At 40.6% G+C, this 25,096-nt stretch overlaps 1 protein-coding gene across 2 annotated transcripts in view; it reads right to left on the bottom strand.

Annotated features, from left to right (window-relative positions):
* cacnb2a (calcium channel, voltage-dependent, beta 2a) overlaps positions 1-25,096 on the bottom strand; it is a 71,824-nt gene that overhangs the window by 17,351 nt on the left and 29,377 nt on the right. The window contains exons 1-2 of one of the 2 annotated variants that reach the window (XM_042399553.1): positions 18,743-19,066; positions 4,005-4,124 (exon numbers count right to left, since the gene is read on the bottom strand). In XM_042399553.1, the coding sequence (XP_042255487.1) occupies positions 4,005-4,124; positions 18,743-18,775 (153 nt within the window). In that variant the 5' untranslated portion in view covers positions 18,776-19,066. Of the gene's footprint in view, positions 1-4,004; positions 4,125-18,742; positions 19,067-25,096 lie in introns of those variants that run through there. The other variant, XM_042399552.1, reaches the window with a different exon arrangement.

Genomic DNA, 25,096 nt, shown 5'->3' with positions numbered 1-25,096 from the left:
GATAAGATAAAGAAATAGAGAGAAGAGGAGCCCTAACTGTAACTGGGAACCCTGGGAGGCAGCGCTTTGGACCACGGCCAATTAACACTGCACGACGCTCGTCACAATATCACATCACGCTATGAATATTTCATTGTATAAAACCCTCACAGTCGTCTCTGTGCTTACACTGACCGAGCGACCACCTGCCCTTGCTGCTGCCGCTGATTTGCCGTGTAACATGCCACAACCTTTCCATTAGCAGCGCACGCAGCATATCATACTATAAATCAAGAGTCCCACATTGTTTCACCTTGAATGTTGTGGATCGATTTCAAATGAATTCAGCTCTGCGCTCGGGCCCCCAGGCTGTACTGAGAGCCAGGAAAATGTATTTTTATATTGTATGGTATGCAGGGAACAATAACCTTCATAAATAGTTTGAGAAAAGGCAAGGTTACATGTTTTATACTCTAGGTACACATTGTTAGTAATGATAAATTAAGGCTGTAAATGTCTGTGACCGCTAACAATGACTTTTTCTTATTAATCTTGATGTTTTGTTTCCCATCATACATTAGTTTGCATTAATTGTTTGTCTTGTAATGTGTGGACGCTAATTAAACCAGTCAGATTACATTTTGGATCCATTGTCCGTGGTGAGTTAAAGCATCTGAAGTGACAAAGTGAAATGTGAGAGCTCCCTTCAGAGAAAACCGGACTCATCAATGATTGCTGAACTGCTTCATCACCTCATTGCACAGCAGCCACAGAGGGAGTTTATTTTTCTCCGCTTGCTTGATTTCTGCGAGTTACTTAATTCGGAGAGCGATGTTCACACATAAAGTTGCACAATTCAGCTTTAAAATGATTCATTATGACTCTAAAAACATCAGAAACTTTGAAAGAGACACCACCTATGACACCAGACTGGATGTGCCACTAATCAGATGATATAAGGGGTCGGATGAGATGACCTCTGTATCAGAGCGACCTGTAACAGCAACTGTTACTGTACAAGAAGACCAGACTGGACACTACAATTACATTCATTTAATCCACAAAGTTATAATTAGGGCTGCAAATAACAATTATTTTCATCATCAATTAATCTATTGATTATTTTCTCGATTAATCGATTAGTTGTTTGGTCTATAAAATGTCAGAAAATGGTGAAAAAGGTTGATCATTGTTTCCCAAAGCCCAGATTTCAACCTCAAATGTTTTGTTTTATCTGACCAACAGTCCACAACTCAAAGATATTCAGTTTTATTATCATAGAGGACTAAAGAAACCAGAAAATATTCACATTTAAGAAGCTGGAACCAGAGAATTTTGGTATTTTTCCTTAAAAAATGACTCAAAATGATGAATTGATTATCAAAATAGTTGGTGATTTATTGACTAATGGTTGCAGGTCTAGAGCTGCAGAGATTAGTCGATTAATCGATTTGTTGACAACTATTAAATTAATCTATCCTAACTATAACTATTTTGATAATCGATTAATTGTTTTAAGCTATTCTGCAAAAAAAAAAAAGTCTGAATTCTCTGATTAGAGCTTCTCAAATGTGGATATTTTCTGGTTTCTTTAGTCTTCTGTGACAGTAAACTGAACGTCTTTGAGTTGTGGACTGTTGGTCGGATAAAACAAAACATTTGAAGACGTCATCTTGGGGTTTGGGAAACAGTGATTTGACATTTTTCACCATTTTCGGACAATTTATAGACCAAACATCTAATCAATTCATCGAGAAAATAACCAACAGATTGATTGATAATGAAAATAATCGTTAGTTGCAGCCCTAATAAAATACTGACATTTCTCAAATAATATACACTGACATTGACAAATTTCTCCATCAGACGTCACACACACACATGTCAATATTATGGGTCAAACTCCAACAACACTGGTTTCAACTCTTCCAATAATACAACTCTACGGCAGCTTTTTATCTTTTAAACTCCACTCACCATGTTTGAAAAGTGGCGTCCTAGAAATAAATTTGTAGTCACCAAAAACTGAGATCATCAGGGGTTATTTGTACAAACTATTTTTACACAGCTTCTCCAGAACCACAGAAGACATTATAAATCTGTTTTCACAGGACGAGTGCTACTCCCAGTGACAGTAAACTGCTTGTGTTAGTGTGAAATTGTTGAAGCGCCCATTTAAGGTCAATTAGAGACAGAAGAGGGTGGTTAGCATGTGTGTAAATACTTGTGAAGAAATACAAGAGTACAAATGGAAATCCTGTACATCACAGACATCAACCATATCCTCGCTATTAACAAATATCAGTCTTATGTTGGGAAAGTGAAATATTGCCTATAAAGGCTCACAGTCGGAGTCTGCACTTCCTCTGACCCCAGCCTGCTCTCTCTCTGGTGGCCAGACCACTGAGAGGCTATTTTTTACCACTCATCTGTCATGTAAAATGCCAGCGGGGGTAATCTACGCCAGGTTATCTGTAAAGCCAACTTATCTTTTTAATTAGTGAGCCAGAGAGGGTGACTCTGGAAAATAACAACACAGATCTGCTGGAATGATCTGTCTTTGCCAGCTATGAGCTACACGGCGACACGGCGCAGGAGGAAAATGTCTGCTCAAACGGATGGATAGCCAAAAGCTTACAGCTTACAGCTAATGAGGGAGCTAGCTGTTATAGACACTAAACACCCTGTCAAAGACAATAAACCAATTTTTCAGACACTTGCTTGAATTAATATGCAAAAATAGAACAACCATGAACAACCAATGAGCTGTAAAGCAGGGCGAGAACAGAATGTGCACAGAAGATAGCAGAATTATTTTACAGATCAAAGACATAAATCTTAACAGCGCCAGTGACTGGAGTGATTTTGTGGAAGGGAGCTCTGATTGCAATTCCTGTCGCGCAAAGGCAAGCCTGCTCTGCCGTGTGTGTGTTTGTTTATATGCTGCTAATTGTGGCCTAGAACAGAGCAGAGCAGGCGAGGCTTGGCTCTGATAAACAGTGACACTGAGCCCTCCGAGGCCCCTAACCTCTCACATCAGCGGCCCCTAACAGCCCTTTTCTTCCTGTGAGAAACCAGCTAAAAATCGCCTCTAATATCCTGCTTCTCTCATAGTCACCTAGTTAGTAATGCAGCATTGTCGGCTAATCTTACCCCAGCATGAATAAAACATGATTTAACATGATTATTTTAAAAGTCTGAGAGAGAGAAGTTAGGGAAGGAAAAAAGAAGAAAAGTTACACCAACTTTGTGCAGAATCCAAACCTGAAGATCATTTGCTCTCCAGGTACTGTCAGGTAGCTAATTTATGTGTCTTTTTAAAGAGTAAACAACATGTAGCCCAATGTGAAAATGAGCAGAAGCACCACTTTATCCATAACAAAGCAGTTAATGAAGTTATAATTTTAATAATTATAATTTTTGTAATGCCTGCTGTTACTTAATTAAAGAGTTTCTGAATCAGGTTTGCACTTCTGTACTTGTGAGGATCCTCACTGACAAAATACATTCTGTAGCTCCTAACTGTGACATTAATCTAAACATTGTGAATCTTAAAACCACATCTTAAAAAGAGTAACTCTCAACAATTTAGTGTCGCACTTCCATAAAGTTTTCGTCAAACCCTCCCTGTCTGGTAAAAAGCGTCCTCAAAGCTCCATGCCCTTCAGTTTGTAACGGAGGCTTTCTGTTATAAAGTTGAGGTCTCCAGGCCCACGCTCAAGAAAATATCCCCTGATGACATCATCAGAGGTTATTTTTTTTCCAGACTTGACAAAGAGCCAGAGCCACACAGGCTGACAGTACTCCCCTTGACTAGTAGAGTTCCCCTTTAACCCTACAACATCCGTTTCTACAAATCAAACTGGTCGTCACAAAGCTAGAGGTACAAAAGCAAGCAAACACGCAGGTTGTGCCCCCCCCCCCCCCCCTCATTCAAAACATACTGGCCTCTTCCGGAGCCCATGTTTCTGAAAGGAGGGACTGAACAGACTGAGCTCAGACCTGTCAGGTGTAGGATACTGTACCTTGGCCTTGTCGAGCTGTGCCTGAGCCTGTCGCTCTGCCTCTCTGCGCACTGCCTCCTTATCCTCCTCCAGGGACACATCGGAGTCTGATGGACGGCTGGTGTAGGAGTCGGCCGAACCCTGTGGAGACACAAACATCAACACCTCAGCGACACACAACACTGAAAATGACCCCATTTGGAGTCACACTTTAAAGCATGACAGGTGTCATCAGCTGAGAAGCATCTTGAGAACACTTGACAACCTGATTTGCTTTGCATTGCTCTTGCTCTTCAAAGAAATGTTCAACATTGGAGTTGAGTGTCTGACATGCAACTTACAGATGTTTCAACACGTGATCATCAAAGAAATCTCAGGCATCAGGACCATCAATCACTGAAACAACTTGAGGAAATCACAAGAGCTATTTGGATCTGCGGCAAATCACGGACTCTTCCTCTTTTCCCGAGAAAAGATGCCAAAGGACACAAACTGTCTTTCATGTAGTCACATAACCAGCAGCTCTTCTTCTATCCTTAGCTTTCTCTCAGCTGCTCGCCTGCAGATTTGTTGTGATCCGTCTGTGACAAACACTGGGGGAAACGTTGAGGAACACCAGGTCCCAGTGTGTCTCCGTGTGATATGTGGCTGAGACAGATATACTCATAAACAACAAAACTCAAAAATACCAGCAGTCACACTATCTCACACGCACTCCTGAGTGCAGTGCAGTGGTACACAACACCATGTACACACTTCCATCACATATCTTATATTACGTGAAAACAGATCATAAATAATTGCTGAAGTAGATAAAGTCATGCTTGTATGCTATTGCAATATAGATCAGGTTTTGAGGCTGATTGTGTAAACTGTGTAACAGCTGGATGGGATGCAATACCTTTCATTTAGGGCTGGGAAATATATTGATATTATATCGATATCGTGATATGAAACTATATATCGTCTTAGATTTTGGACATCATACTATCGTGATATGTTATATATGTTATAAGTGTTTTCTTTTCCAGGTTTTACAGTAAAATGATGTAATTTTCTGAACTTATCAGACTGTTCTAGCTGTTCTGTTATTTGCCTTTTCACACTTAGTCATTATATCCACATTATTACTGATGATCATTTATCAAAAATCTCATTGTGTAAATATTTTGTGAAAGCACCACTAGTCATCCCGACAATGTTGACGCAATATCGATATCAAGGTATTTGGTCCAGCCCTACTTTCATTTTTAGATTGACTATTTCTACAACAACAAAAAAAATGATTGACAAAGACCATAGATGCAACTTAAAAATTGCACCCTGCCTCAGAAAACACTTGTTCTTTCAGCTTTCCATCTATGTTTTGTTAATATTGAGCTTGAAATCAATCTAACTTAATAATTTACAGTTTAATATGTTTAAACGTGTGATTTAAAAGTAGTTTAATCACCCAAAATCATCACTTCCACCAGAGTCAAAAGCTGCGTTGGCCGTTACTGCTACTCTGAGCTAGGAGGCTTAATACTAAAGTAAGTAAGTAAAGCTTTATTTATATAGTATAGTATAGTTTTTAAAACACATAGTTACAAAGTGCTTCATCCACACACACAAAACATATAAATAAAGTCAAATAAATTACAGAAACAGACCAAACTAAAATGAACCAGGGATGGCGATCTATAAAAAGACTCTCAGTCCCAAGATTCAACAAATCTGATAGATTGAAGAAGACGATTGGAGAAGATGAAGATGATAAATAACCACGGTGTTATTTATTAGTGACAGTGATATATTTCAATTACAGGAGGAATTTATGTTTTTACTCCCTTTCAATTACAGAAAGGGATTAAAATCTAAATCTAGCTTTAGCTAGCTGCAACTCTCTAACCATTCTACATTTGTTTGGCAAATTATTTGCTCAAACACATATCAACAAGTCATTTTGACTAAATATGTAGTTACTGCATTTTGGCTTTGGAAGGCAGCACTGATATAAAATTGAATACTAATGAAAAACATACAAAAATGTGAGAAAAAGTTTTATAATTTAATTGGTGGATGTCTTAATGAGTATTAACATTTGCATATACACTACAGAATAATTTCCCTTTGCCACATACTAGTTTTACTTGTGGCATAAATCAGGATCAGTGATTAAAAGAAGGGATTTTTAACTAAGTGGAGGTAGCTTTATCCTTACCTGCACGCCACTGTGGCCCCCACACAAGGTCTTTCATTCATCTCACTGCACCATTACACTCTGCTGTCTGATTTAAAAATAGCCTCCCTCACTCTGTGCCTGATTAGTATTACCCAGCCATACATACATACAAAGGAGGATCATACGTCTCCCTCCTCTGCACTTACATTACCCGACATATGGATAGAGATGACACGAAATGTTGTTTCCATACATACTACAAGGTTATTCATATTTATGTCCTCCATCTTACATACAATCCTGCTGCCTGTCAATCGCCTCTGTGTCGCTCATCCTCCGTACTTTGTACCTGATATGAATAACTCATTAGAAACCGAGCTCATTAAGTATCCGTGGGCTGCCGTTGTCTGTCACCACATTTATGATTAAATTCACTTCCCAGTGGCTTCAAAAACATCAACAAGCATCTAAACATGTGTCGTTTCTTTAGGATTCTTTAAACACTGCTCAAGCTTGAGTCGGTTTGAGTATGCAGCACTTCTACATGAGGATATAAATGTCCTAAATCTGCAACTTATTGCAGCTAATTACCCTCAGTTTTAAGAGCTACACTTGGCCTTGAAAAGCGCAGGTGAACACACCTGATCTGCTATGATTATGACATCATGTCACAGCTAATGACGGGGCGTGATCGCCGTCCCAGTGGGTCAGACGGAGGTGATATGGAGCTCTGCCCAGAATCTGACAGCCACAATGGATAACAGCCTCTCATCATCACCAGACAATACACACAACTCCCCCCCCCCCCCCCCCCCCCCATGCACTGATGGATGCACTAGACACTTATTGCACAACACATGCACAAAAAAAACACACCAACTTTCACGACGTAAACACACTGAAAAATCTGCTTACACAGGCATCCGAGCTCTTGACGCGACCTCCCTTGGCTCGTTTCAGCAAGCGGATCCAGGTGGCCTTCATCAGCCACACTGGTCATTCAGTGTCCTGAGCCACTGCCCCCCCTTGCGACTGCTACAACTACACCTAACTGCACTGCTGTGGTCACCTTTGCACCAGCACTGCAGCTACCGTCGCTGCTCTGGCTACAGGTACATTCAACACTGTGGCTACATCGACAGCTGATTCTTGTTACACCTTTGCTGTAACTGCTACCTTCATTTCTGGGTAAATAAAAAGAGCTGGGGCTCCTTATTTTGCTGCAGCTCCAGCTAGCTCTGCTGCTATCTGTAGAGCCACAGCTCGCGCTCCTCCTGCTGCTGCTGCTGTTGCCAAAGATGGGGAATCCACAGGAGCTCTCTGCCCCGCGCATAATCTCAGCAGCTCGCTCCCCATCTGCCCCGGTCTCCTTGATGCTCAGACTGCTGATGCAGGTGCTGAGGCTGACTCCTAGTATGAGTCAGGTGGCAGTGATGCTTCTCTCATCCTCTCTCTTCTCTGCTCAAGCTCCAGCCTTCTCCTCCTGTGCCTCCTCCTCCGCTGTAGCCTCCCCTTGCTGCTCCACAAGCAGCAGTTTATCTACACGAGTCCTGCTGTGGCTGCCTGTGACCAACTCTTCTCCTGATGCTAATGAAGCTGCCGCCTCTCAGGTGCCGCTGCCACCCCGACGCAAAGCTCCCTCTTTTTCTCACTCTCTGTGTCTCAGCCTGTCAGTGTATGTCCTGCACACTCCCTCTCACAAGCTCCCCTGTGCCACTTGAGTGACTCTGCCTCTCTATCTCTGTCTCTGCCCACCCCTCCTTCTCCTCCTCCTGTCACTCCCCTCGTTTTTTTTCCTTCAGTTACCCCTCACAGTCAGTCCATCTGCTCAGTGTGGGTCTGCAGCGATCAGTGCATGTTTATGTGTCGGCTGTGCATGCTGTTGTTATTTTTTACATGTAAACACGCATAAATAAATCTTTATCAGAGGGGAAGAGCTTGCTTATTGTATAAAATCCTAAAATCTGAATCCAAATCTGCACATTTGGCTCACTGCTCAAGCAAAAACGCTTAACGAGCTCCGGTTCCGGGTTCTCCAATTTAAGGATTTTCTACTTTTCTCTGTTTTAATTGATTGTAAATTGATTTTCTTGGATGTAGGACGGTTGATCAGAGAGAACAAGATATTTGAAGATATAATCTTTCGCTCTGGTAGTTCATAATGGGCATTTTTCACTATTTTATAGGCTCAAGCAGGTTAATCAATAATGAGAGTATTACTTAGCTGCAGCCCTACTTAACGTTATTGCTTAATGTATGGACTGTCTACAACAATGTTACAAAATCATGAGAAATGTTCACAAGTTTCCAATGCCCAAGGTGATGTCTTCAAATTGCTTGTTTTGTCTGATCAACAGTCCAAAACACAAAAGTAATCAATGTACATGAATATAAAACAGCAAATCCTATAATTTGAGAAGCTGGAACCTGTGAATGTTTGGCATTTTTGCTTGATAAATTACTTATATGATGATGATGACTGTCAGTTGACTAATCAAACGTTCCAGCACAACATCACATGACAAACATTTAGCAAAACTCCATCGAGCCACAAGTGAAAGTAAAGTCAGGAGAGTGAGTAGGGCTAAAACGATTAGTTGACCCACAGGAATTTACTCAGCAACTAATTTGATAAATCAAATCAGTGTTTCAGTCACTTTTCTTTCAGTTTTGGACTACTAGTCAGACACAACGAGCAACTTGAATACATCGCCTTGGGCTGAAGAACATTGTGATGGACATTTTTCACAATTTATTGACATTTTATAGAAACAAACAATTGTGAAAATATTTGGATAATGTTTTTGCTTGTGTGTGACCCGAAGAAAGACAGAAATAAGAGTTAAATGCATTGTATCTTGTTTAAAACCACCACTCTGGTCTCTGCAGCAGGGATTCAGAGGTGAAAGCTGCTCTAAATCCTCGCCTGTCAGATCAGCGGAGATTCATTACATGTGAGTGGAGAATTGCAAAGCCACACAGGACAAATGAGAATGATTACCGGTGTTAATTAAAAAAAAAAAAAAATCACATCCTAATAAAAGAGCCAGACAAACTGAAAACCCTGCTGCCGAATTATTCAAAATGTTCTTTATTTTTTATTTTTTGCACACTGCTGACGCATGATGCTCCTCTGTGTGACTGATCATGAGGTTGTGTGAGGTCAGAGGAGTCAGAGGTCAACCCGTGGGACCAGCGGTTGAAATACACTCGCTGGTTTATGACCAGCAGTCGCTCCCCAAGGAGCACTAACCGTAGATCAAAGGATGACATGCTAATCAGTAGTGCTTATCATAACCAATCAATGACACGCCTCCATCTGCTCAGGCTCCTTCCAACAAGACACGTATGCTTAAAAATGACACATCTTGCTTGAAAGGAAAGGCTGGGATGGAGAGTAATGTGATTTTAGCTCATTAAGACCAATTTGTCTAACGAGGAAGGCAATTACCGGAGGTAGATTATGTTTTGAACACAGAGATGGATGGAAACAGTGGACAAGAGAAAATTACAAAAAGTTGTAGTTTGTTAATATGACAGATCCTGGATACTGTTTGATTCCTGCTTTATGGGAAATCGTGCGAGGGTCACATATGGTTCGATAAGGCGGGTTTGACAAGGGCTGTCACTGGCCTCCAGAGCTCTCCGGGCAGGGCACAGATGCTCTGAACGTGGATCTGTGGAGCCCAGAGAGGAGGCTGGTGGAGCTGTGAAGGCTGCACTCTGACGGCAACACTGACAAAGACTCACAGAGACAGAACGAGCCTCCGGCTGCGTGACATGACCGACCTCTAGACCCGCTGCCACACTGACACTGACAGCACTGTGTCACCCACCCACAGGCCACTAATAATAATCTAACAGCAGTATGATACCGATTTGATCCGTGAGGAGAGGGACTGTTTTTTTGTGCTCACCCAGCAAACTGAGTCACAAATCTTTTAAACTATAGCAGGGATTTGGTGACTTACTCAAAAACAAGAGCCCTGGTTGCTTGAGGATGCACATCATGTGACCCCAACGTCCCTCTCTTTCTGTCCCCATGTGTGCTTTCTTTCTCCACTGTGTACTATTGACAAAGATCCCCAAAAACAATCTTAAAAAATGACATTTCAACAGGTTTATTCATGTTTATTCTTGTCGTTCCAGACACTGCCCTTACTGTTCCACCTGCCATAGATTCTGCAAAACTCTGGGTTACATGGAGACCACAGTATGGTTAAGGTTAGAGAAAATGCTCCATTATGTTCACCAGCTAGTCATTAACATTGTCTGACGTTTGGTGCTGGGCAGGTAGTGTACGGTGGGGTCATGAGAGCTTTTTCACTGAAAACAGCTGACGGCTGCAGCTGGAAATGAGGCTGACGAGAAACCACAACAATGAGCTGAAAGATGCTAAAACGCTCTGTAGAGCGGAACTGCAGAGCGAGTCTTTTTACATAAAATAAGGCTTAATAAGGTTAGGCAACTAAGACACCAGGTTAGAATTAGGGACAGATTGTTCTCATTGGTTAAACACTTGTCTCTTAAATCTTAATGTCGGTGTGATACGAGACATGATCCTCAGACTCTGGTGTCACAGTTGTACAGATTATACTCCTGTCCACCACCTTGACCTCCACACCCTTCACAAGCCCCTAGAAACAGGTTTGGGCTGTGAAAGCTATTTTGTAATTCCAACTTCTGTGTCCATCACGTGACACACACTGGCCCAAAAAGCATTTTCCCCAAACACTATCATTCGAAAAGGAGCTGCTGTAAGATGGCGAATAAATCGTTAAATGAACAGAATTTGATCCATTCAGCCCAATAACATTTGGAAAGTATTTTATCTCATTTATATGAGCAGGAAACCAACCAGAAGTTAGCCAGCTCAGCCAACAGAAGTCTTGGTTCTCTGTGCTGTGGGAAAATGGGAAACATGGCAGACTTTGTTTTGGCTTTATGAGCCACTGAGCAACTTTCATAGGAATTAAATGGCTCAATCTTTATATCCACGACCCTTCACACCACATAAACGGCTTTAGTGCTCAAAATCGTGTTCTGCAGAATTCTGCAATATGAACCCTCTGTCCAGGAGACTGGGCTGCATCTTTACTCGGAGGCAGACTAAAGAAACACAGAATCGAGCAAGAGAGGTGGCCATCTTCATGCATTGGTCAGAGAAAGAGAGATATACGGGGGCAATGATCCTGTGGTCTCTATACCACTCTTATTGATTCATTTAGACAGAGGTCCTTGCTGCAAGACCACCAGTGACCTCTACATGCAGCAGTGGCACAGCGATCATTACGTTAGAACAAATCACTGAGGCTATTACCGGTGAAACAGGAGGCTGTGAGTCAGTCACTGCTGCCTTCAATATCTGACAGAATCACTTACGGTGGATGAAGCAGTTACACCGGGGAATCTCCTCATGATCTGAAAGCTTCTATTTTCATTTTTAGCCACTATAGGAGTTGTTCTCTGAATGTGTCCACCATAAAAAGGGGAAAGCTAATCATGCAGAAAATAAAGGCTGTGCATGTGCACTATAAAGTGCTCTCATGGTCGAGGAAACCTTGCCAAGACTGCTTTTTTCTATGCTCCTGATTCTTTCCCTGTGACTTAATAATTAACTTAAGCTATACTCCCTCTCCAAACAGTTTCCCAAATGTTCTTTTACTATCTTTTATCCCATTTGCACTTCTTTTCACCTTTTTCCATTCATCCTACCCCATCGTGACCAGTTACTCTGCTTCTCTCATCTCATATCTCCCAAGGGATCCCCATGGCTTTCTTGCCTCTATGGTTTTGCTCAAGAAGGGGAGGTGCATCTCTTGCATTTTCCAGGAATCAGCACTTAGTGTTTTACTTGCATTGCGTTGCAAAATTGCACCTGTTCTCTTCAGTGTCAATTCAGTCATACTGGAAGGCACAAACACTTGAAATTAGCACAAATACTGTTTGTCATCGCAGTGAAAGCAGTTTCCTCCAGATGTCTGTTGTGGATAATGTCCATAATTCTGTTTATTCTGTAAATTGTATAATAAAAGGTACACCTTCTAGCTTCTTCTTGCCTCCAAATAATTAAATTTAGACTTTTTTCAGTATCAAAAGCAATCCAGGACTGTATATCAGGGTTACAGTGCCAACTTCCACTGCTGGGAGCTGATGTAGCATAACTTTCCATGATGCAGATTTACTAAAAGGTAAACAAATAAAGAAGAAAAAAATGGGGCTTTAATGGCAAACAGACTGCACGGCCATATTACACCTCCTGTTTATCACCCAACGCATAATAAAAACTGTAGAACCCAAAACTTAACATCATCATCATCTTCATACCAGATAAACACAACGTCCGTGGTTTGATTTTGGCCTTGAATCTTTGTTGCGTCACATATCCTTCTCTCTACTCCTGCATGTTTCCTGTCTCTCTGCACTTTCAGCTATTGGATGAAAGCAAAATAATAAGCCAAAATGATAAAGAGATAGAAACAAGAAAAAAATGGGGCTGACTAGCAACACTAGCAATAGATTTTTTGACAGTGCTAAGGTTTAGTGTGACATCCCTGGAATACTGTATTTGCCCTGTGTTGGTAACCTTTGAGCATATAGTACGGGCAAACACCCAAACAATTTTGAACTGCGTAACACATTGCATGTGCAGTACAGTTTACAAACCAGTGGCCGGCATTTCTAAGTATCATAACTTTCCTTAATCCTAAAAAAAATAATGTGATATCAGGCTAAGACATGTAGAGACTGTCATAAGCCTGTAAATAAAGAGAGTGCAAATCTGCAAAAATAACCCAAAGGCCCAAAAATGTCATAAATAATCCAACAGTTTAGTGTGCAGTTTGCAGACCTAAACACTAAGACGTGACAAATTTCATCTTAAATTTCAGACCTCAAACAAAATGAGAAAAATACTCCAAAATTCAGACGAGGATGTAGTGAAATTAATGAGGCAGTGTGGTCAGACTGCACAGTATACCCAACATCCCGCATCATGATTGAAGAATGAAGATTGCCGCTCGTGCCAAGTCATGTTCTGTTCTGGCTGACGGGCTGTAGCTGACTGCAGTGGGCTGACAATGGGCTGAGCGAGTGCGCTAGCAGTTTCAGGCTTGGCATGACTCACACTTGGCTGGAACCAAAGCCTCTTTTCCCAGCCATCTGTCCATCACTGCCACTTCACTCAGCGCAAAACAAAGTCAATTAAATCATCGGTCTACAAACAGCGTCTCCTTCTTCAGAAAAAAAACAAAAAACAAGAGACAATGGGAGCAAACATGACAGCCAAGAGTGAGAGATGTGTGAGAGCGCTACAAAAAATGGTTGCTAATATTTAGCACAGAACAGAACAGGGGATAGGATATTAAGTGAGCAAATGTAAATGAAACAGATTGGCAGAGCATCTGTGATAGAGGAAAAGAAAGTGCGTGTGTGTGTGTGTGAGAGAGAGAGAGAGATAGAAAATGGGGGTGGAGTAATGATCCCTCTGGCGTGGCAAAAGAGGGATTGGCCGCGTGGACGTCAAGGTGACACTGACAGGCCTATGAAAAAAGTGTTTACCCAGCATTCCATGTGCCATGTGCATTAGATAAGTGCATCATCCCATCGATGTGATGGACTCACTGGCTGTCAATCACATGACTGCATCCCAGAGCGTACCGTGGCTAGCTAGAAACTTAGAAATGAACCACGTGGCAGGAATACACACACCTTTATTAGTGTGCACATATAAACCTAAATGTAGATGAAATCACAATACTGAAATTAAATCATAAAAGTAACAAAAAAGAAAACGGAAGGTCAATGGTAACTTTAAAAGTTCAGGTCAATATCATAACCTCAGCAGCCAACAGTAGCTTAATTAAACCTGCAATAATTGACTTTTTGCAGACTTGAGAGCGTTGGAGTCAAGCTGTAAATGCTACGCTGACATATCACATTTTAAGTTAATATAGTGAACAGTTGCCTCCAGCTGACATGGAGCAAAATTAGCATTCATTTGGAGTCATGTGGAGCTTTTTTCAGAGGGAAATATCTGGTTCTCCAGCTGCTAAATGCTCCACTATTCTCACCAGTTTGTCTGTGTGCCGTTTGGTGCTCAGCAGGTAGCGTACAGTGAGGTTTTTTGCTTAGGACAACTGCCTGATGTGACCGAAAGCAATGCTACAGTATGAGAGTGGTGAGAATAAAAAAAACCTCTCCAGAAAATGTGTAATTTGATCCATTGTTAATATAAAACATTCATTTTCGTAGCTCTAAACAAATTAGTTCGTAGATTAATAGATTAGCCGATCAACAGAATATTGACTGGCAACTATTTTCATTATCAAATAATCGTTTTAGTCATTTTTAAGCAAATCAGCCAAATGTTTTTGTTGGTTTCAGTGTCTCAAATGTGATGATTTAATGCTTTTCTTTGTCTAATAGGATAGTAAACTGAAAATCTTTAGTTTTTGGACTGTTATTCGTACAAAATAAGACATTTAAAGACATAACCTCTGACTCTGGGAAATTAAAACAGGCATTTTCTCTATTTTCTGACATTTTATAGACAAAATGACTAATCGATCAATCAAATAATGAAAATAATCCTTAGTTGCAGCCCTAAATAAACAAATAAACTTGCATTTTGTCACAAATTATTGGTGACTTCAGTCTAAAACTATTGATATCGGTAAACCAACCCTCAAAAAGCCACTAATTTAACTTGTCAGATGCTGCTCTGTACTTATCTGTAGCCGTCCTTTAATACATGACTTACAAATGAAGATGCAGCTTTACTGTTTGTATCTCCACTCCACCTCTGCCTCAACGCTGCTGCACCATAAAGGGGAGTGGTGCAATAAAACTCCTGCAACACTGTGGCAAGACAAATGCAGGATGACGGGACCTCTACAACTGCAAATTATGTGCTAATCCTTTGCCACCAGTAAATATTACCTGCAGCCAGCAGCAGCAGCAGTCCCTGGAGCAGCATCGCTCTCATTAACAGTGAATCTCCTCACAGCAAGATCTAGTTTATCTAGCAGCTCGTTCCCTCTGTGGAAACACAGCACCATAATAGGATGATGGCCGATCAAGGGGATACAGTAAGAGAGGCCGGGGGCTGCGCTGCGCTGCTATTTTGTGCTTGCGTCATCAATATTCTGGCAGTTTCCTGGTGTATGAAGCAGGCTGTGGATGATTGATGAGAACTGGCCGAGAGAGCAGAACGAGCTGCTAACCGTCCTCAGCGGAGCAAAACATACCATCCTGCAAATGGGACTGTGCCCGAGTAAAATGATTTTAGCCTCATTTATTTTATTTCATACAGAGATAAACGACATATCCTGGACCCATTCCTGGCTAGATTTACAATTTAGCCAGGAAGGCAATTATGAAAAACATTATGTGGAATTTCTCCAGATTTTTGTCATAAATAAAACAATGGGGCTTTCTTTTTTCAAGTTAGCCTTTATGGTATAAATTTGTACTCCTACATAAAAATATATCAATGCTATATGTTCTCTGTCTGCCATGAGAATGAATAAATACTCTGACCTTAGTATTAAAGCTCCAAAGCAAGTAAATGGACTTTAGCCCTTACAGAAATATCATGGTAAAGAAGTTACATAACAAAAATAAATCAACACAATGCGGAAAACACAATATCATTTGGTTGCCTTAGAGGCAAACATCTGTAGATGCTGATTACTAGTTTTTGCCAGGTTCTTGTAAAAAAAATAGCCATTGTGTTCACATGTATTGGTCTGGTTGGGACTTGGTGATCGTCGCTTGCTTTCATGGCGAGGCCAGTCATGTCATTTTGCAACATTAGATTGTTTAGCTGTTTGTTGAACTTGTTATACCGGTGTAAGAGGGATTAATCTCTCACTGACAATGATACATGATGGTGTGAGACGTTTATTTTAGCAGCACTGTCCTTGCTTTAACTGAGCTAATATCAGTGAATTGATTAATTAATGTTGATGATGAAAGTCGCAGCTAGCAATCATCTAGCTACTTGTTACTTAATCTCAGGCTTTTTCATATTTTCATGTAACGGCCTTGCACAGGTGTTTTCAATCAGTCTTGCTGATTAGACATCTGCTCAGGTTGATGTTGCTGTGTTGGGATTTGAGGTCAGCAAACCCCATGTACTGACAGGAAAGATAAAGGTCTAATTTATCCAACATCAACCTTGAATCAATGTTTTATTAAGGTTACATACTCGCTGGAACACAGTACTCAATAGTTATTCTGCAGCTGATAATAGAGCTGAAACAATAAGGCGATTAATCGATCGTCAGAAAGTTAATTGGCAACAATTTGATAATGGATTAAAGGGGACATATCAAGCTTTTTGTGATTTTCTGTTATTTTTATACTGTTATAATGTTGGGTGTCTATGTTAAACATGGTCAAAGGTTCCAAACTTGAGGTGAACATATGTAAAATGCTCCCTGCAAGTCAAAAGCCTATGAATGCTATGAATGTTTGTTTGCAATGTTACCTCTACTTCCTCCTCATGATGTCGTCAGATTGTTCACACATGTCCACAAACAGTTCCATGGGTTGTTCACGTTATCCACTCGCATATTACGGATCGGATTTGCGTTTGAACATGTGCAGTTGAATTTGAGAAGTTTCCATTTTGAGTAAAGAACAAGAAAAAGAAGCAAAATCCTACTACTACTGTTTGTTTACGAAGCCTCCAGAGCTGCTGGAAATCTGCAGAGACACAGCCCAACAGAGTGGGCTCATCAGGAGAGGGGGCCTTAAAGAGACAGGAGCCAAAACAGCCTGTTTCAGACAGAGGCTGAACTGAGGGGCTGCATAAAGAGCCAGTATAAGATAAATAAGGGGTTTTTTGAGCCACAAATCATGCAAAGATATTCCAGTAGAGCCACAGAATATAAATATAAGACCTGGAAATGTGCACGATACGTCCTCTTTAAATCATTCTCAAGTCAAAAATGTCTTTGCTGTTTCTTCAGTGTCAACTTTTGCTGCTTTTCTATGTTTTATTACATTGTAAATTGAATATCCATTGGTTTTGGACATTTGAAGATGTCATCTTTTTGCTATTTTGCGACAGTATATACACCAAGTGAATAAATAATCGGCTGATTAACCTGTGGTTGCAGCCCTGGTAGCTAATATTTACTGTACATGTTAAACATAGTGCTGTACTTTGTTATGTTGTCCCAGCTATCATGTCTGACCTGTGTGTTGTCCTCTGCACCTACAAACACCACCTCATAATCAGTTAACTCAACTTTTCACAGCTCTCAAAACTCACACACAGTGACACCTTAACACACACACACACACAGAAGAGATGCTGTATGTGTGTATGTGCTGTATGTGTATGTGTTGCTTGACAAGCTGAACAGAGCCAAGTGGATGCGACTCCTTATATAATCAAACAAGTGTGTGTGATTGTGTCCGTGTAGGTGTGAGTAATTGGTTTTCTAGGAACTTATTGAACAGCAACCATGTATAGATTGAGAAGAGGGCAGCTTGTCGGGTATTTTTTCATAAACCTGCAACTAGAAATCAACCACAAAGATAGACAACAGTATCTGCTGCACAGAAGCTGTCAGTTTTCTCCATTTCATTTCCCCGCAAGTGACTTTTAGGTTGTATCTTATTCCACGCTGTTGAACAGTATCATGCAATACACAGTATATTGTGTATCATCTTGTTCCAACTACTCATGAAAGCTATTATATTCTGTGTCTTGTGCATCATTTTATACACATTTCCATAAAGTTACTCCAACATATTTATTGTTTTTGAAAACTTTGGCATGTCTATTAGTATTTAAAATACACTTGTGTGGGTTTGCATAATGTTTGCTGGGACGGTGGGGGGTGTAGACTATTGTTGCCAAACTTGCTTTTTAAGGCTGATTAGACATTAATGCAAGGGTGCGGCTCAAGACAATCACTGATTAGATTAATGTCACTGGAAAATATCTGGACTAAAGTTTTTCAATACCATATCATTTACACACAGACACACACAAGCAGAACAGGAAATGTTAGAGATGCTAACAAGAAACTTCCATTTACGCTCATGTTGTTTAAATTCTGCACTAAAGTTATACAAAAAGGAAGTCAAAACTCAGGAATAAACAAACTACGGAGATCTTGGGTTATTTGCAGTTGGGCCAAGTTTTGAGTTCTCTACCGGTCTCTGCACATAAAGGACCAAGCTCATCCTGGCTGTTTATTTTCATTCCCTCACTTTGCTTGTTAACCACTGTCTCAGTTCCCCACTTTAAGTTAGTAGCAGTCGAGCAGCAGCGCTCGCCAATCCAAGACAAGATGCTGGATTTACGTCTTGAAGCTGCACACCGCTAGACCGACACGGTGTGCATCTTGAGCAAGACTCTCACTAACTTTCAGGAAAAGCGACAAGGGAGAAAAATAGGAAGTGTGTGATTACGCCCCTTTAAATCTGCACTAATAACCTCCATTCTCCTGGAGTCCAAGCCCTTCCTCTTTGTTCAGTGGATAGAGAGAAGAAGAGTGAGAAGTGCCGCCGAGTTAGGCTCAGAAAAGTGTGAAAAAGGTACAGTTTGAGTAGCAGAAAGTATGTTCAAACTCACCAAATCTGACTCCTCACTGCCGGAGTGATACATTTCTGCCCTACCCGACTCTGTGCTGTACAGCCCGGCTGGGAGAAAATCTCCTCAGCTGCTGCCCATCTCCTCTCGGAGCACAGGAACTCCTACCAGCCTAGCCGGACTGCTTCGCTCCTACAAATCCCCTTGTCCCAGCTCCAGACAAGAGCTCCTTTGCCTCTGTAGCCCGAGCAGAGAAAGTTGGAGCCGGAGGAGAGAAGTTAGTTCCTCTCAGCCCTTCTTTGGCCTACTTTAGTTCCTGGGAGGCAGAGAAAAGACGAGTGTCTTTCCCACGCTGGGAGAACACTCCTTCAGAACGCCGCAACCGTCCTCCAGCCCCAAAAACAAGCCCCCCTGCCCCCTGCCCCTCTCCCCTCCCACACACACACACATATACACTCTCTCTGCTTCACACACACACACACACACACACACACACACACACACAGCTAGTTAGGAAGTAAGATCTCTGGCCAACAGGGCCGGCCTGAAAATTCCAGAAAGCACCAAAAGCAGCTGCAGAAGCTTTTTATGTCTGTGTGCGAGTGTGTGATCTGGGGAGTTTACATGTGCTCCGCTTTGCCTTAAAAGAGGAGAGGAAGGCTAAAGGTTTTGAACTCACTGTATAGTCTCAACACATGTTGCTGAGACCAAAACGTCAGGAAGTAATTATCTTCACTACATCGACGAAATGCTATATTAGCTTTCATGATCAGCGAGACAAAAAGGCATCGAAACTTTCCGTTTATTCACTTACTTACAACTTCATATTAAAAACAAGACAAAAGTAAATTACTCAGTAGGATAAAAACACAGTATAAACTCCTACTTACATTGATAAGACAAGATAAGACAAGACAAGATAAGATAAGATAAGATAAGATAGGACAAGATAAGATAAGATTAGATAAGATAAGATAAGATAAGATAGGAGAAATTTGTCTGTTGTCGTAGCAGCACACAGCCTCTCCATATACACACAATCTATATCTATAAAATAAATGTCATATAAAAGTTGGTAAAGTATTAGCAGTCACAGCTCCAGTTTAATGCTACTGGTATGTTTTTGGACTGAGTTGTCTAAATAACTGTAGTATTTACTGTAAAAACATTTCAAAGACACTCATCGTAGATCCATCTCTTCATGATCGGACATCAGAGACACTGAAGCTGTGATGTGTGCTTTGTAATCACACTTTAATATTCTATTAAAACATGAGTGAAAATGCGAGTTGAGAAACTGCCACAGCTTAGTCATGAGGTCACAAAACGAAACAATAACTGATTTAAATGTTCCTGTAATAAAAGCAGGAGAGACGTCAGAGGAATGCAGCTATGTCACTGGAAAAACAAACTTGGGCGCACTTTATATCTAACCTGTAACACCATATAACTATAAAACTACAAGCTCTGAGCTTTATTTGACATCCTGGTAAAGCCCAGATTTGTATTTTTTTTCAGTGGGGAGAAAATGTTTTCTGGGCAGCCCAGCCTAAATCCTAGATTATATTGTGTTTGATCAGGGTTAACCCCTTTCTGAGGATTATCATCCAGAGCGTGTGCTCAGCACGTGACAAACTGTAGCATAGTTATCCTCATCTCAATAGGACAATGGTTGCAAGGCCTACTGCGTCAGTTTGTAGAAAAAAAATCTCCTGTTTTGAGATTTCAGCTGTTATATATAACATAACGTTTTTTTGTATGAGGTGTGCTACATAAATTAAGTTTTATTATTAATAATAAGCTTACTCACTTTCTTGCAAATAGTTCAATATCTGTATATATCTCATATCTGTATGTTAAATATGAAGCTACAGCCGGTTAGCTTAGCTTAGCACAAAGACTGGAAACTGGGGGAAACAGCTAGCATGGCTCTGTCCAAAATCTGCCTACCAGCACCTCTAAAGCTCACTAATTAGCACGTTATTTCATGTTTGTTTAATCTGTCATTAGCTCAAGTGTAAACACAGCAGGTTGTGGTTTTATGTGTTGGACTATTTCTTTGCTGGACGCAGTAACTTCCTGCGGCGACTTGAGGAAGTCACTGCACCCAACCAAGAAATAGTCTGGTACAAACCTCAAACCACAACATGTCATTTTTGTACTTTATTTTGTGTCGAGATTAAACAAACAAGATATAAGGTGTTTATTAGTGAGCTTTGGAGGTGGTGCTTAGTAGATTTTGTTTATTGTGGACAGAGCCAGGCTAGCTGTTTCCAGTCTTTATGCTAAGCTAAGCTAATCAGCCGCTACTCTTCATATTTAACAGACAGAAATGAGAGTGGTATCAATCTTTTTGTCTAACTCTCAGCAAGAAAGCACATTTCATAAAATTTATTTCAACCATATTGACCATATTCTCCCATTCTGATAAATATACCAGTTAGTGGTCCAATCCAGGCTGCACAGTGGCAACATGAGTTCAAGGTAAGTGAAGGTGAAAATCAGGCTCTAATTAAGTTCAACCCTGGAGGCAACAAACTCTACATGCTGAGCGTGATGACAGTTGACCAGGAAGTGTGAGCTGGTGTCTCTGAATGCTCACTAAAAATGACTTTTTCATGTGACGTCTGAAACACGTAAAATCAAAGCAATAACAAAAGACAAAAAACAAGTGAGATTATGGTAATAATCAGGTAGCATTTTGTGATTTTAAGATGTCACTTAATTAAAATAATGCATAGAAATCACTACATGTTTATTGATCCTCTGTAGCTCCAGCTATCGCTGCCAGGAATTTTATGCTGAGGCCATCCATAGGAAAGTTTACTGTGTGTAATGTGTGTAATGGGTTTTAGCTAAAAGCCTCTATAAGCATACACTGTATACAATATGTCAAGTCAAAGTAAATAAAGCTATAACCTAGATGAGATTACTGTAATGTAATGATATAATAGCGTCCTCCACTGCCGACAGCAATTATCAGCTCTCTCTGAATGGGCTCAGCCTCAGATTTGACAAATCAGTGTCTTCTGGTTCTGCCAGCGCTGGGAAATGAGCGCCTGCATTGCCTTTGGCTTATCGATCAGTGTACATGCACACAATGACGTCAGCAGGCATTCACACTGACAAGCACACAAAGGCCAACATGGATAGCTTACAAAACCAGCATACAGTAATTGGACCACGAGGAGGAATCAATATAACATCCCAATGTGTTTCACATAGGAAAAAAAACCGACTGCCAACAGTTTCTTTCATCATACAGATACTAAAGAGTCACCTTGTAATGTTAGACTGAATTAGGGCTGCAAATTATTATTATTTAAGTATTTGTTGATCGTTTTCTAGATTAATCCATTAGTTGTGTGGTCTATAAAACGTCAGAAAATGGTGAAAACTGTCAATCATGCAACATAAAATGTCTTGTCTTGTCCCGACAAGTAGTCCGCAACCAAAAGATATTCAGATTACTATCACAGACTAAAGGAACCAGGAAATATTCACAGTTAAGAAGCTGGAACCAGAGAAGTTTGGCATTTTTTCTTTAAAAGAATTACTCAAACCAATTAATTGATTATCAAAACAGTTGCCGATTCATTATCTGTTGATCAACTAATCGATTAATTGACTAATTGTTGCAGCTCTAGACTGAATTATGATTCTGCTGGTCTTACATTTTATCTTATACAACAACCCTGCAATACACCCAACCTTCAAGAGGGTTTTATAGTCTTGCCCTCATTGATATAGATGGAGTGGACAAAATATTAAAGACACCTCTTTGCGTAATATAATACATCACAAACTTGAATCAAGTTGAATTGATTCAAGCTTAAATCAACGCCTCTTTAAAACAGTTTCAATAAAACTTAATGAGGGTACAATTTATTGCAGAGCTGTTGTATGATGGCATCAGTTTTAGCCAGATATTCAAACAAACAAACTGGCAACTGAGGGTCTACAGTACAATCCACCAAGTGAATGATAACGCTTTACTGGAGTTGACGACAACTACGCTCGTTACTGTAAGTGCAACAAGACTGTTGCGAGTAAAAAGCTGATATTTTATCAAACCATCTGTTTGAAATGCATAAACATGTAGAAAAACGATAGTTTCGACTGATTTGCTTGCAGTCTCCTATGCGCTTTTGATCTGAAAGCAGCTGCCTGCTGTGGCCGGAATCAATGCTATGAGAGCGCACAAAAACAATCAAGTTGCAGCCAGACAGCTAAACAATGAGCTGAAACTCGCTATAAAGCTCCATAAAGCCGAGAGGAGCTGAACTTTAAATCTTTAAGGAATGTCTTTCTTGCATTGCTCAACTTTTTAATGGTGCAGTATCATGTAATTTACCTCTGTGTTTATCAATTATTCATTAAATGTGTATCTCTACATTTAACTGATGCTTATTAGAGACATAGTTCAACCCTCTACTCGGGAGCCAGAAACAAAACTCAGGATCAGTGTACTGTATATATCAGCAGTGTTGCAGGGATCACACCTGTGTGCTTAAGGTTACAGGACACTCTCGAACCACCTGGCCGTTCTACTGCCATATCAGGAGTGGACGCAGGTGCTTTCATGCTAATGTGACTCCACAGTGGCCACCACTCACTATTAAAGTAAACAGCCCGAAACAAGCCTCCGCACTCTGCCAAACACACTCGCCAATGATGAAGCACTTGGGATCATGAGTTAATCTACATTACATCAATACAACATCATAAAACTGAAGACATCATAACAGAGGACAAAACAACGACAGATACTGAAGATAATTGATTGATTCTGTTCCCGGAGCATCTTGCCAATGACAGAAACGACATCCAACAACATCAGCAGTGTTTTGTTTTCTGTCAAATGTGCTATTATAACAGGCCATGATTCATACATGTGATGTTATAGACGTTTAGTAAACTTGAAAAGACCACTAATGGGCTAAAACACACCACAATTAGATCATTGAAGATCTGTCAGACAGGCAACTCCAAAGGGGTTTCGCTTTGCCAAGAATGCTATTACACAAATGAAACGCTCCAAGAAGACTTCAAGTGCTGGAGGATAAATCTTTCATTCTCCCTGGAAAAAAAAAAATCCCCCCACAGAAGTCTATAGTCTAAAGGCTTATTTTGTTGCCCTACTTTTACAGAAACTTTTAAAAAAAACATGCAGTATACATTTCATTTTAGGAAGAAAGGTACTAAATCTGGCTGAATCAAGCTTGGGGTCCCATAATCTGGGGGGGCACAAGAGAATTAAAGAGGCAAGAAAAATATCTGTTACACAAATTTATCTTCATATTTTCTCCAAGTTTTGCTTTTTCACAGGTGAAAACATTGCAAGTAGACATTGCTTCATTTTGAGGGGTCACAAGCCAAAAAGTTTGGGAACCAGTGTCGTAAAGAAGAGATCATCTGCTCTCATGCAACGTAAATCACTCTGACTGTCAAGTTAAATTCCTGAAATGTGCCCATATGTTGTATTGAATGTCCAGATATTTCTTTGGATTAAGACAAAATGAAACAGTGAAGTTTGGCTTGTTTTGTTAAAATGGACATAACATGCTTTTTGTGATTTTGTTATTTTAATACTGTTATAACGTTGGATGTCTATGTTAAACATGGTCAAAGTTCCCTCTACTTTCTCCTCGTAATGACATCAGGTGGTTCACGCATGCCCACAAACGGCTGGCTGTTTCGTAACCTTTGTTGCTAAAGTTGTTCCACAGGTTGTTCACGTTGTCCACTCGCCTACATGTACAGATGTAAGTAGCCGCCGGAAGTCTTTGATGGGCAGCTTCCAGGAGCCGACCAATCAGAACAGAGTGGACTCATCAAGAGGGGGTCTTAAACAGACAGGAGCTAAAACAGTCTGTTTCAGTCGGAGGCTGAACTGAGGGGCTGCATAAAGAGCCAGCATAAGATAAAAAGGGAGTTTTTGGAACTGTAAATCATGCAAAGATATTCCAGTGGTGCCCAAGAATATAAATATAGACTTGGAAATTTGCTGACGATACGACTCCTTTAAATAGAAAAAACGGTTTTGTGGGAAAAACATATTTTTCATTGTGAGGTATCAAAAAAAATCCATTGTTATAAAAGAAACGCTGCTAACGATGCCAAGCCACACTGAAATATAAATTTAAAGTGTGAATCTAAAACAGGACAGGAGAATCCACGCTGGGCCCGATGTGACTGTGATTCACATCTAATGAAACCCCGAGGGCCGGCAGCCAGCATCTGACTGAGGTTACCTAGCTACAACACATGCCAGGCCACTTGAGCCCCGGGACCATCTCTAATTACAGACAATGAGAGAAAGGGAGAGAGGAGAAAATGAGGGGGAGAGACTGAGAGACGGAGTGGAGGAAAATGAGATGGAGAGAGAGAGGATGA

The sequence above is a fragment of the Thunnus maccoyii genome, chromosome 21, assembly GCF_910596095.1.
Source record: "Thunnus maccoyii chromosome 21, fThuMac1.1, whole genome shotgun sequence".
NCBI classification, from domain to species: Eukaryota; Metazoa; Chordata; class Actinopteri; order Scombriformes; family Scombridae; genus Thunnus; species Thunnus maccoyii.
Note: the sequence above shows the minus strand (reverse complement) of the source record. Positions and strands in the feature narration are given on the sequence as shown.